General features: G+C 31.9%; 1 protein-coding gene across 1 annotated transcript in view; it reads right to left on the reverse strand.

Moving 5' to 3' along the window:
- Positions 1-13,481, reverse strand: part of LOC150099754 (V-set and immunoglobulin domain-containing protein 10-like) — a 142,659-nt gene that overhangs the window by 420 nt on the left and 128,758 nt on the right. The window contains exon 4 of the mRNA XM_090403781.1: positions 7,343-7,639. Coding sequence (XP_090259907.1) covers positions 7,343-7,639 — 297 coding nt within the window. The remainder of the gene's footprint in view (positions 1-7,342; positions 7,640-13,481) is intronic.

Genomic DNA, 13,481 nt, shown 5'->3' on the forward strand with positions numbered 1-13,481 from the left:
TTCAAAAAAGAGGGGTTGCGGTAGAAACTCCCCCTACTCAAAAAAATGCTCAACCATCTGTTGAGATACGAACTTGTCTTATAGAAATAATGTTAAATTTCCTCTTAAAATATATAGAAATATAATGTTAAATTTCCTCTTAAAATCTAGAAATATAATGTTAAATTTCCTCTTAAAATAGAAGAAAATAATACCAAGGTAATAATTCTATATATACCATAAATTTATTTAAATAATTAATTATAATAAGAAAAAAAAATTTGAATGATTAGAGATGATAGCGATGTAATATGTAACATTCCAAATACATCAATATTTAGAATGTTACATACATATTACATCGCTACCATGTAATGTTACATATATCGCGATGTAATATGTAACATTCCAAATACATACATCAATATTTAGAATGTTACATACATATTACATCGCTACCATCTCATTTCCAAAGTTTCTAATCACTCAATTTTTTTTCTTATTATAATTAATTATTTAAATAAATTTATGGTATATAGAATTATTACCTTGGTATTATTTTTCTTCTTTATAGAAAAAAACTTTTAACTATTTTATGATAAAATAAATATTTGTATCTCTTTTTGTTAAAGAAAGTTCATACATTTAATGAAATATAAAGAATAGAGTGTCTGACATAACAGTCAGTTGCCCTAATCATGATAACTGGCTTTTGTTCCAGAGAACAGAAGTGAAATGGTTGACACGATGTGCGCAATTGCGCAGAAAGTTAAATGCATGTCGGAAGTGGCTTTTACGCTGCTCCAGTTCGGTTATTGGATTGTTGGGACTCTATGAAGTGTTTGTTAGGTCTGAATTATCTAGACAGCATAATGGGACATTATGTGGTGGCGTTATTTATCCGATTTTGTTTATTATTTCTTATGAAATAAAATGAATTTAAAATTATATAAAATTAAAAAAAAAATTGTTTAAATTTATTTTGAATTTTTTTTAAATTATATAAATTGTTTATAAACCATATGAATATATCGATAATAGAATTACTTTCAATTTTTAATAATTAGCTTAGGGAGTGTGCCCTGGCTGAACGGGGAGAATCGACCGTGAGATGCGGTGATTAATCATACCCTTGGAAGGTAATGAATGGCAATGCTGTAGCCAATGAAGTTCTGACTGAGGCTCGGCTATTGCTGGTACCCTCCTGCCATGATCAGGGCTTTAATAGCTCAATAACACCTTATCCCTACACTGTCCATTACAGATAACGGGGAAGATGAAAAGCATTTTTGCTTCGCCCCTTTAAGCCAGTCCTTATAAGGACTTAGGGATAGTGGAGAGCTTGAGAGAGAGGAAGAAAAGTCCTTTTTAGGACTTCCAGGGTAACGAGTGGCAATGCTGTAGCCAATGAAGTTTTAACTGAAGCTTAGCTATTGCCGTTACCCAGCCATGACTAGAGCTTTTTAGCTCAATAACACCCCATCTACACAGATTTTCCTCATTCAGATGGCGGGATAAAGAGTCAAGGACTCAGTCCAGCTCCCAGTTCTTTTATGAACTTAGCGATAGTAATATCAAAATTTGATATCGATAATAACTAATTGAAAAAAAAAGCGACTTTCTTTTTTTATAGTAATGGATTTATGTTCTTATGAACCTGCCTATTCGTGCAACCAACTCAGGTTTTTGTTTTTAGACTTACTACTCGTATCAAAGAGGTAATTATGAAAGCTATTCTTAAAAGACCTCCCTGTTTACCACTAAATCGTTTGTCCTTCAGATTTCTTCAGTACATCTAATTATGGCCCTACTCAACTTAGTGACACAACGTTTGATATTTTGAACTACAAACAGTTAAACACCGTTTAGTCAGATCACCGTCCTCATTATAAGAGGCTGAAGTGGTGGCTTGAAAAAAGTGCCATATTTGGTCTCTAGAGAAGCCTTTCCGCATTATGTAAAAAAATAATTAAAACACAAAATAAACTAAATGTTTAGCCCGCCTACCGTACTATGGATTTACAACCTTTCATAGGTAAGTGTCACATACAAAAATTTATAACGTTTACAGTTTATATTTCTTAATGTGATAATGGCACTGCATTTTTATACAAAAGACGAATCTAAGTATTTCTGCTTTGTTATTGTTGATCAAAGTATCTGAATCATTGAGGCACCGAGCAATATAGATGAATGCTAGTAGCATATTATTCTATTTCCTTATTCGGAGCATTTGTATTTGCCGAAGGCTGAACTTCCGGCACATTACCTTATAGAACTGCGATAGATATAATGGACTCCTGTCTTTCTTCGGCAATCCATCAGGATGTGCGTCCCCGTAGGCGGTCGCAGTGAAAGGTTACGCAGAATGTCTTTCATCAATAACGCACTTGGACCTTAGCCAGAGGTTAATACCTGCAGGACGCTTCAATAACAACGGGAAAAGCCTTCCTTACTTTGCATTGAACTTGCTATAATTTTACTTTTGGTTATTGAATTATGGGATTTAAGATTTTTTTGGTCATGATAGGATGAGAATTAATACTCTTTGGTTACTACATATATTTCTAAACGATCGTTGTATGTAACGAACAAGATATCATCGGAAAACGTAATTTGCTGATAGTTTTCAGCCTTCAAATGATAGTGTGCAGTTTTGCATTTGATACAAGGGCGTAAAAAGTATTTTCGAGTAGTTTTATCCATTAGCGAACACTGTAGAGTAATCCAAGAGTGCCTTCTAAAGGGAACGCTCACAGCGACGTTGGAAAGGGGTAGTTTTGTTATCGATGCAATACAATCGATCATACATGGCAGACGTATTCGTTGCACTAAACGCGTCGGAAGGAGATATTGGTGAACGGAACAACAATACATGCTGGCGCAAATCATCTGGAGAAACAAGCAATTCCGACAGTTTTCTTAGGAGAATGGCATACCTTACACTGTTCTATTGTTACTCGTTCTGGACGATTCCAAAAGTATTAAAAGATGTAGCAAATTTTCCCTGAAAATATTTCTTTTAGAAAATGTATTCTCGTCTTAAAACATTAGCAAAATTTAATTATTATAACTGCTAAAGCTATAGTAAACGTTAATTATTATAACTGCTAGAGTTATAGTAAAGGTTAATTGTTATAACTGCTAAAGTTATAGTAAAGGTTAATTGTTATAACTGCTAAAGTTATACTAAAAGTTCTTTGTTATAACTGATAAAGTTAGAGTAAAGGTTAATTGTTATAATTGCTAAAGTTATAGCAAAAGTTAATTGTTATAACTGCTAAAGCTATAGTAAAAGTTCTTTGTTATAACTGCTAAAGTTATAGTAAATGTTCTTTGTTATAACTGCTAAAGTTATAGTAAACGTTCTCTGTTATAATTGCTAAAGTTATAGCAAAAGTTAATTGTTATATATGCTAAAGATATAGTAAAAGTGAATTGTTATAACTGCTAAAGTTATTGTAAAAGTTCTTTGTTATAACTGCTAAAGGTATAGTAAAAGTTAATTGTTATAACTGCTAAAGTTATAACAATTATAACAATTAACTTAATAAAAATTAATTGTTATAACTGCTAAAGTTATAGTAAAAGTTAATTGTTATAATTGCTAAAGTTATAGCAAAAGTTGATTGTTATAACTGCTAAAGCTATAGTAAAAGTTAATTGTTATAACTGCTAAAGCTATAGCAAAAGTGAATTGTTATAACAGCTAAAGTTATAGTAAAAGTTCTTTGTTATAACTGCTAAGGTTATAGTAAAAGTTAATTGTTATAACTGCTAAAGTTATAGTAAAAGTTAATTGTTATAACTGCTAAAGTTATAACAATTATAAAAATTAACTTTAGTAAAAGTTAATTGTTATAACTACTAAAGTTATAGTAAAAGTTAATTGTTATAACTGCTAAAGTTATAACAATTATAACAATTAACCTTAGTAAAAGTTAATTGTTATAACTGTTAAAGTTATAGTAAAAGTTAATGGTTAGAACTGCTAAAGTTATGTAAAAGTTAATTGTTACAATTGTTAAAGTTATAGCAAAATTTAATTGTTATAATTTCAAAAGTTATAGCAAAAGTTAATTGTTATAACTGCTAAAGTTATAGTAAGAGTTCTTTGTTATAACTGCTAAAGTTATAGTAAAAGTTAATTGTTATAATTGCTAAAGTTATAGTAAAAGTTCTTTGTTATAACTGCTAAACGTATAGTAAAAGATCTTTGTTATAACTGCTAAAGTTATAGTAAACGTTATTGTTATAATTGCTAAAGTTATAGCAAAAGTTAATTGTTATAACTGCTAAAGCTATAGTAAAAGTTAATTGTTATAATTGCTAGTTATAGCAAAAGTTAATTGTTATAACAGCTAAAGTTGTAGTAAAAGTTCTTTGTTATAACTGCTAAAGTTATAGTAAAAATTAATTGTTATAACTGCTAAAGTCATAGTAAAAGTTAATTGTTATAACTGCTAAAGTTATAACAATTATAACAATTAACTTAATAAAAGTTAATTGTTATAATTGCTAAAGTTATAGTAAAAGTTCTTTGTTATAACTGCTAAAGTTATAGCAAACGTTGATTGTTATAACTGCTAAAGTTATAGTAAAAGTTAATTGTTATAACTGCTAAAGTTATAGTAAAAGTTAATTGTTATAACTGCTAAAGTTATATTAAAAGTTAATTATTACAATTATTAAAGTTATAGCAAAGGTTAATTGTTATAATTGCTAAAGTTATAGAAAAAGTTAATTGTTATAATTGTTAAAGTTATACTAAAAGTTAATTGTTATAACTGCTAAAGTTATAGTAAAAGTTCTTTGTTATAACTGCTAAAGTTATAGCAAACGTTGATTGTTATAACTGCTAAGTTTATAGTAAAAGTTAATTGTTATAACTGCTAAAGTTATAGTAAAAGTTAATTGTTATAACTGCTAAAGTTATAGTAAAAGTTAATTATTACAATTGTTAAAGTTATAGCAAAAGTTAATTGTTATAATTGCTAAAGTTATAGCAAAAGTTAATTGTTATGATTGTTAAAGTTATAGTAAAAGTTAATTGTTATAACTGCTAAAGTTATAGCAAAAGTTAATTGTCATAAGATTTATTATTAAAGAAAAAATTCCAGAGAAACTGCTTATCTGATAAATAATTATTTGTGATCTCTCTCTCTCTCTGTCTCTCTCTATAGGGATGAAAATATAAATAAATGAAATCAGTGTGATAATCATGATAAACCCATGATTGATTGTAATCTGATACAGTATGATAGGAACTCATAATAAACACTTCGTACAGTGTTGTGAAAAAAATTTAATCAGACCGGCGCACGACAATGAAAAGCTATAACACACTAGTACCACGTGGTCTGGAAGTTAGGCAGGAGGAAGGAATCTACTGGGCGTATTTCTCGAACAAACATTTTACTTCAATTAGATTGCTGAAATAGAAGGTGATGTTCGGCATCATTTGTAAACCTTATTAAACATTGTTTGCCAACTGAACAGAAACAGATCAATTATATACATTCACGCTTGAAAATAAGGAATTATAATGAAACAAATACTAATTAATTGCAAAAAAATTAAATTTTAATTAAAAAATTAAAAATTAATAAAAAATCATATTTTCTTTACGGACAAGTTATCAACAATATAAAAGAATAATTTAGCTTCATTTCAGAACACCAAAGGTTTTCCAGTCAATTCGGGTTAACCGCAGTTAACATTAACGTAGCAAAGGAAAGTTACAGAGCACATATACTTGTAATTGGCAATGCCTAATAAATGCTTCCTTCATTTGTCATCTTTTTAATTTATTTATTTTAAATAAAAAAGGTGACAAGTGAAGCCAACCTCTCCCATACACGAGAGGTTGGTAGATCAACCTATAGTACATTAGTACCATGTATGGGTTGGAAAAGAAGGTACTTGTTCACATTGGATTTGAATGACTGTATATTGTATTCCTTAGGGAACATCAAGAGGAAGACTGTTCCATAGTGTAGCAATTGCAACCAACATGGGCCAACTAATGGTCCAGATTCGAATCATTTTAGATACAATGGTATTTAGAGTTATTTCATTTCCACTAAGATTTCCGATTAACTTATCATGATACCCAACATCACACTAGTTCGTAAGAACTGGCATTATTTGATTCCAAGAGAGATTCAGAAAGAATCTTTTAAATTTAATTTACTACTAAGACGTCAGATTAATATTCTGTTTGTTGTGGTTGAATAACCTTATACAGTACAACTGGGTGATCCTCAAAACGTTCAAGCTAAAAGGTCGATATTATTAAGAGAAGAATGTTTTCACGATAATTTATCCTACTTGGAAATATATCAACATAAATTACTCATTAAATATATTTATTATTTTATTCATTTCTGTCATTTTTAGTAAAACGCTTTAGGGTACTTTTTTAAATTTAATCTCAATCCCGTACACGAATGCTAGTAAACCAATTATTAGTATCGTGAGTGATTTAAGGAATAAATAAGGATGAAAAACATCCACCATCTAAACCTATTCGTCATTTCCTAAGTTAAAGGCTAACTAAAGTTTTCACAGTGGAAACAAAACGTTTCACTTTTAGCTGATTTATCGAATTGTGTTAGAATTTTCGATTGGCTAACTGACATTACCTTTAAGAATCCAACCTTTAAAATATCTGACATTTAAATATCGTACATTAGATATCGTGATGCAATTCTATTGTCAGTAAAGTCTATTGTCAGAAAACTATCTCGTCTTTAATTAATGCTGGCAAAACCTCTTAAGGATAATGAGTCCCCGAGGAAAAATAAGGGAGAAGAAAATTGTCTAATATATTATGTTTGAAGCGCAACTTTGCTCGCTTCAATCTTTGGTAATGGAATCTTATTCAGCCGAGATGTTAACTGTAATGAATCACTTACAAACCAACTATCATACTTTTATTTTAAATAATAAATATTTACGTTTTTAACTTTTATATCTTAAAATCTTGTTTATTTATTTGGTATTTTAAATCTTGAAATTTTATTTATGTAAACCTACATGAAATTGCTAAGTTTATTTAACTAGCCAATTTAATTTTTTTTTTACATTTCCACGCAATGTAAAAAAATGTAAACATTTATTTTTTTTACATTTCCACGCACGTTTAGACTTTTAGACTGTGTTCATAATATTTATATAGTTGCAAACATTTCATTTACATTTAATGTTTTAATTGCAGTTATTCTAAGTTACTAAAGCTATCAGATGTGTATTATGTTAGATGAAAGCATTCCAAATGTCGTTTTCAATAAAATTATTGAACAAAATCTACAAAATGAACGAATACAGCAAAGCAGTATGACACAAACTAATCAAAACTTACCTTTCAGGACGTGTACAAAGACACTGGAAGTCTCAGCATTTGAAGGATAGCAAGTGTAATTCCCTGTGTTGTTTGGTTTTGCTTCTGTTATCTGTAGGCGACTTATAACTGTGTCTCCATCTGCCTTCTGCATTGATATCTTTCCGAGTTTAAAATCATAATTAATCATACGGTCGTTGTGATACCAGAACACGAAATTTGGGACTTCGGCACTTTGACTTATTAAGCAGGTCAAATTGATGTCGCTTCCAGCCTCCACAAACAGGTTGTTTCCTCCCACAATTTTTGAGGTAGGAACTATAATAGAAATTGTATTTTCAAGAAAAATCGCATAAATATTAAATAAAAAAAAGATAAACAGTATTAGTTACAGTCGCTGAATTAAACGAGAAGAAATCATTAAACACGAGAAGTTTCGATACATTGGTAAATATCAAAATACACCATTAAGTTATTTATGCATGGAATGCATCATTCTGCTATTTATTAACATCTCAATAAATAATGGATGGTGCAAATACTTCAAGCAAAGCATACAAGAGTTTCAGATCCAATAAACATACGATTTCGTTTCAACGCAACTGATCTCAACAAACTATTGGACTTTCTTAAAGTCTGTTTGCTTCTAAACAATTCGAAAAGAGCATATCAGAGTCAGTATAATGAGAGAACTAATTGAAAATACCAGAATTTCTACTTGAAAATATCGAAGACGATGTAGCAAAAACGAAGTTAATAAACTACTGTCTATTTATGAAAAGCAAGTTTTCATTTATTCATTATTGATTTTTTTTTTTTTTTTTTTTTTTTTTTTTTTTTACAAAAGCTTGTATTTCATCAAAAGTTATAAACTTCTGCATGAGTAATTGTCATTAAAAATGTGAATAACATTTCTGCGTAAAAGTTTGTTAGTTTGATGTAAATACGGCATCATGCATATTACTTTTACAAAGTTCATTAGAATAGTTATTTATTTTTAAAAATTATTATGGAACTTATATTTTACTTATAATGTAGCACTTTAAATAAAATAAAATATTTTCATAAAATTTATAAAAATATAGTTTCTAAAGATATTCAGCACACCTTTAAGATTTTTGTATCACGATTCTCTTTATTGAACTACTTATAATACAAAAATTGTGAGGAGGAATCAATCGACCGTGAGATGCGGTGATTGATTTTATATGAGATGCCCATATAGGGTAACGGATGGCAATGCTGAACCAATGAAGTTTAACTGAGGTTCGGCTGTTGCTGTTATCCTGGGTAAATGAGTTCGCTCTCTTAGGTTTTGACCTAAGGGAGCACTTTGAGTTACCGGGGAAAGTGTTCTCCGTCGCGGCCCGCTGAGGGGTGCGTGCCGGTGAATTATTTTCTTCGGAATGAGCGGTTCTACTCGGTAATCGAGTTTCACTGAGTAGAACCAACGCTGAGATTTGGACGGTCTTTCGCCCACGAATGAGTGGCCTAGAGATCGTCCGATATTTTTGAGATATCACCTTTACTTACACATACGGTGATTGATTTTATATGAGATGCCCATATATAGGGTAACGAATGGCAATGCTGAACCAATGAAGTTTAACTGAGGTTCGGCTGTTGCTGTTATCCTGGGTAAATGAGTTCGCTCTCTTAGGTTTTGCCCTAAGGGAGCACTTTGAGTCTCCGGGGAAAGTGTTCTCCGGCACGGCCCGCTGAGGGGTACTTGCCGGTGAATTATTTTCCTCGGAATATGAGCGGTTCTGCTCAGTGGTCGGGGAGCCCGTCACTGAGTGGAACCAACGCTGAGATTAGGACGGTCTTTCGCCCACTATGGAGTGGCCTAGAGATCGTCCGTATTTTTGAGATTTCACCTTTACTTACATAGTCGGTGATTGATTCATTAATGCCCTTGGGGGTGATGGATAGCAACGCAAAGCTGAACCAATGAAGTTTAACTGAGGTTCGGCTGTTGCTGTTACCCACTTGGGCGATGAGTTTTTGAGTTCGCTCTCTTAGGGTTTTTGCCTTAAGGGAGCAATTTGAGTCTCCGGGGAAGGTGTTCTCCGGCATGGCCCGCTGAGGGGCTTTGTCAGTGAATTATTTTCCTCGGAATTTGAGCGGTTCTGCTCGGTAATCGAGTTTCACTGAGTAGAACCAACGCTGAGATTTGGACGGTCTTTCGCCCATGAATGAGTGGCCTAGAGATCGTCCATATTTTTGAGATTGAACCTTTACTTACGTAGTCGATTGATTCATTCAATCCAATACCCTTGGAGGGTAATGGATGGCAATGCTTAGCTAATGAAGTTCTAACTGAGGTTCGGCTATTGCTGTTACTCTCCTGCCATGATCAGAGCTTTAATAGCTCAATAACAACTTATCCCTACACTGTCATCTACAGATAACGGGGAAGATGAAAAGCATTCTTGCTTCGCCCCTTTAAGCCAGTCCTTATTATATTATATAAGGACAAAAATTGTGTGACTGGATGATTAATTCATTCAATCCAATATCCTTGGAGGGTAATGGATGACAATGCTGTAGCCAAAGAAGTTCTAACTGAGGCTTGGCTATTGCTGTTACCCTCCTGCCATGATCAGAGCTTTAATCGCTCAATAACACCCTATCCCTACACTGTCCTCTACAGATAACGTGGAAGATGAAAAGCATTCCTGCTTCGCCCCTTTAAGCCAGTCCTTATCCTTATATAAGGATAGGACAAAAATTGTACATTTCAGACTGAGTTGCAAGTTGAAATCTCTGCGGAATTTGATTTTCTGACGTGCATGAGAAGGATTAATTTCTTATTATTTTTCCATTGCTTTATAATGAAAGTAATCATAATAAGCTGTGCAATTTAACAGATATATTTACTATACGAATTTCTGTTGCGTCTCCACGGAAACGAAAGGAACTCCCCGGATGAAATTCTTTAATGTGGTCTGTTTCAAGTGTTTATAAATTGTTCGGCGAACTGCTAGATATTTCATACATAATAATATAACTTCGTAAGTCTTTATAACGAAAACAAATTATTATTTTGTTATATTTTATATTGTTTACTGATACACGATCATTTTATTTTATTTATTTATTTAAAAATCTTGTTTAGCAGTGTTCAGTTAGTGAAATAAAATCTATTATGAAACATCTTTCAAGAGTTTGTTGAATATTAGATGTTTATGGATATTTCCTTTTCCGAATTTATAAAATATTAAAGTGGATAAGACAGAAACAAAGACAGATACGCCCATCGAAGGAAAATACATAGTTCCAACGCGTTCGTTTTTTCTTTTTTATGTTGTTGTTTGGCTTTCGGTATTGTGTTTTCTAACTCTGGAATTATTGTCTGTCTTTGTCACCGGTAAGTAGCTAGCAGCAGAACATTGATGAAATATTATATCGTTCGGGTTTACACTGGGAATGGCTGCAGTCTCTCCAGAGATGTGAGCAAAGGGCTGGATGTTAAAATAAATAAAATAAAAAAGTTTATCCAGATAACCAAAATCCATTTTGAATAATCCATAGAAAACACAGAGGTCAAATAAGTTTGAGAGTAATATACTAAGGGAATACGTGAGTGAATAAATTTATACAGCAATTATTGTAATAGAAATGCATTCCCAAGGGATATTTTCTTACAGAAAATCAATAAAATGGAAGATTTTATCCATTTTTTTCTAATAATCAGCACATCAAACTAACCACTTAAAAATAAAATAAATTCTGAATATTAAGAGCATACTAAGAAATATCAACTTTAGTCGATAATATCAACTATAAAAACCATTAAGTTCATTTTTTATTAAGTTAATGTTAAAAATAATAATTAATGTAATATTACCGTCAGAAATGAAACAATAAATAAAAATAATATTATACTCTATATTTTAATAAGTTTAAAAATACACCGTATTACATTATGTAAAATTCTGATATATAAATACCTGTCATTAATAACCATTATTTTTTTTTTGGAGATGGAGAGTAATGGATGGCAATGCTGTACCAATGAAGTTTAATTGAGGTTTGGCTGTTGCTGTTACCCAGGGGCGCAGTATTTCGAGAGTTCGAGTTTGCTTTCTTAAGGTTTTGCCTTAAGAGAGCAATTTGAGTCTCCGGGGACGGTGTTTTCCGGCACGGCCCGATGAGGGGCTTTGTCGGTAAATGCTTTTCTTCGGAATATGAGCGATTCTGCTCGGTGGTGGTGTGTGTGGGTGGAAGGCCATCACTGAGTGAAGCCAATGCTGAGATGGACGGTCTTTTGCTCACGATTGAGTGGCCTAGGGATCGTCCGAATTTTTAGACACGGCTTTACCTTTAAATATGGCAATGCTGTTGCCAATGAAGTTCTAACTGAGGCTCGGCTATTGCTGTTACTCTCCTGCCATGATCAGAGCTTTAATAGCCCAATAACACCTTATCCCTACACTGTCCTCTACAGATAATGGGGAAGATGAAAAGCAATCTTGCTTTTCCCCTTTAAGCAAGTCCTTATAAGGACTAAAAGCATTATTTTCCATGAATTATCAATTTTTTCCATGGATCATCAATTTACCCGTGTCATGATTGGTGGGACACTTTTCACCAGATCAAAATAAGATAAGGAATCGTGACGTGGATGTGTGTTGTTATCAAATGAAGATAAGTGATGTAATTTGTTAGTGGTAAGTAAGTGACATAATTTTTTAGTTGTAAATAAGTGACGTTATTGTTTTGAATGGAAAAGGAAGATATATTAGTGGAAAAGTATTCATGTTGTGATTGGTGGGACACTATGAACAAAATAGGGGCAGGGTGAATGGGGGAAGCGAAGTCCGTTTCGTGGATGTGTGTTGTTATGAGTTGTAGATAAATAAAAGGTTTGCATATGGCATTATGGGTGATTGTTAGTGATAAGGCAGAGTTTGGAATATTTGGAATTTCACTGGGGGCCTCTCTTCTGTCAGGAACATCACGTAGTGTGTTTGGTTCACGTGAGGCATTGTGGGTGGACTTATGGAATTGTGGGTGATGTTTCTGAGATAAGATATCTTGGAATTTTCCCAGGGTGACAAACATCCATCATTGTCATCAAGTTTTGTCTTTGGATGTCTATAGATGGTAGTACTAATTTTCCAATACAGTTTGGAGTATTTCTTTCCTGTTAGAAGACTATGGGAATTCATAGAGTAGAGTAGAGTCTAGATCTTAAACTTCATTACTTTTGCTAATTAAAGTTATCTTTTTTTACAAAATGTTTTCACTATTGGTATGTTTAGTTACAGTCAAGAGAAAAACCGAACGGCATTTAAAAAAAATAATAAATTAAAATAAACACAGACAAATGGATTACAAGAACTTTTTTTATGTAGTCTAGAAATTCTAATGATAATTTAAATTACTTACAGTCTTTCCAGAATGGAATATTTTCTTAATACGAAGATATTCCAAAATAGTTGCATTTATACCCACAGCACAATACAGATACAAAACACATGGTTAAAAGAAAACGAAATTTATGTAAATAACCTGAAATCTAGTCGAGCATTTCTTCCTTTTAGATTATGTCCGTTTGGTCCTAATCGGCAATTCATTCGCACTTTGCCTCATGTCTGTCCAAATGACATCATAGTGTTGAAGGAACGTGCAATTTTCTGTTTTTGGAATTCTGGTAGATTTGTTATTAGGACTCGTAATTTTTTTTCTTTTCTCAAGCTGGTTGGTTGTATTTCCTCTGTTTTACTTTTAAATTCAGTTCCCTACATATTCTAACAGAATAACTGAGCAAAATTAATAAATAAATAAATTGCATGTGAATTTATTTTCCAACACTGTAGATATGTCTCACATCCGGTTGCAAAATTATTGTATGCAGGTGAGAAATCATGTGTTTAGGTTGGAATTTTTCATTCTCTTTGGGAAATTGTTATTGTAATAAATTAATGCTTACATTTTATTTTTTTTTGAAACCAATACATATAATTCTAATCAGAATAACTGAGCAAAAAAGAAATAAATAAATAACTGATTGTCATTCTCTGACTTAATTTTACCTTCGATTGTTTGTGCTCTTAACCTATTTCTGTAACTGAAATTTATTTTATTTATTTATTTTTCTTTAGCATTAGCAAGTTAAGTAATGGATATGAGACAAACAAGGTTTTGAACTTGT

This window comes from Typopeltis vanoorti, chromosome 14 (genome assembly GCF_054136105.1).
Source record: "Typopeltis vanoorti isolate ZY-2024b chromosome 14, IOZ_Tvanoo_1.0, whole genome shotgun sequence".
Classification (NCBI taxonomy): domain Eukaryota; kingdom Metazoa; phylum Arthropoda; class Arachnida; order Uropygi; family Thelyphonidae; genus Typopeltis; species Typopeltis vanoorti.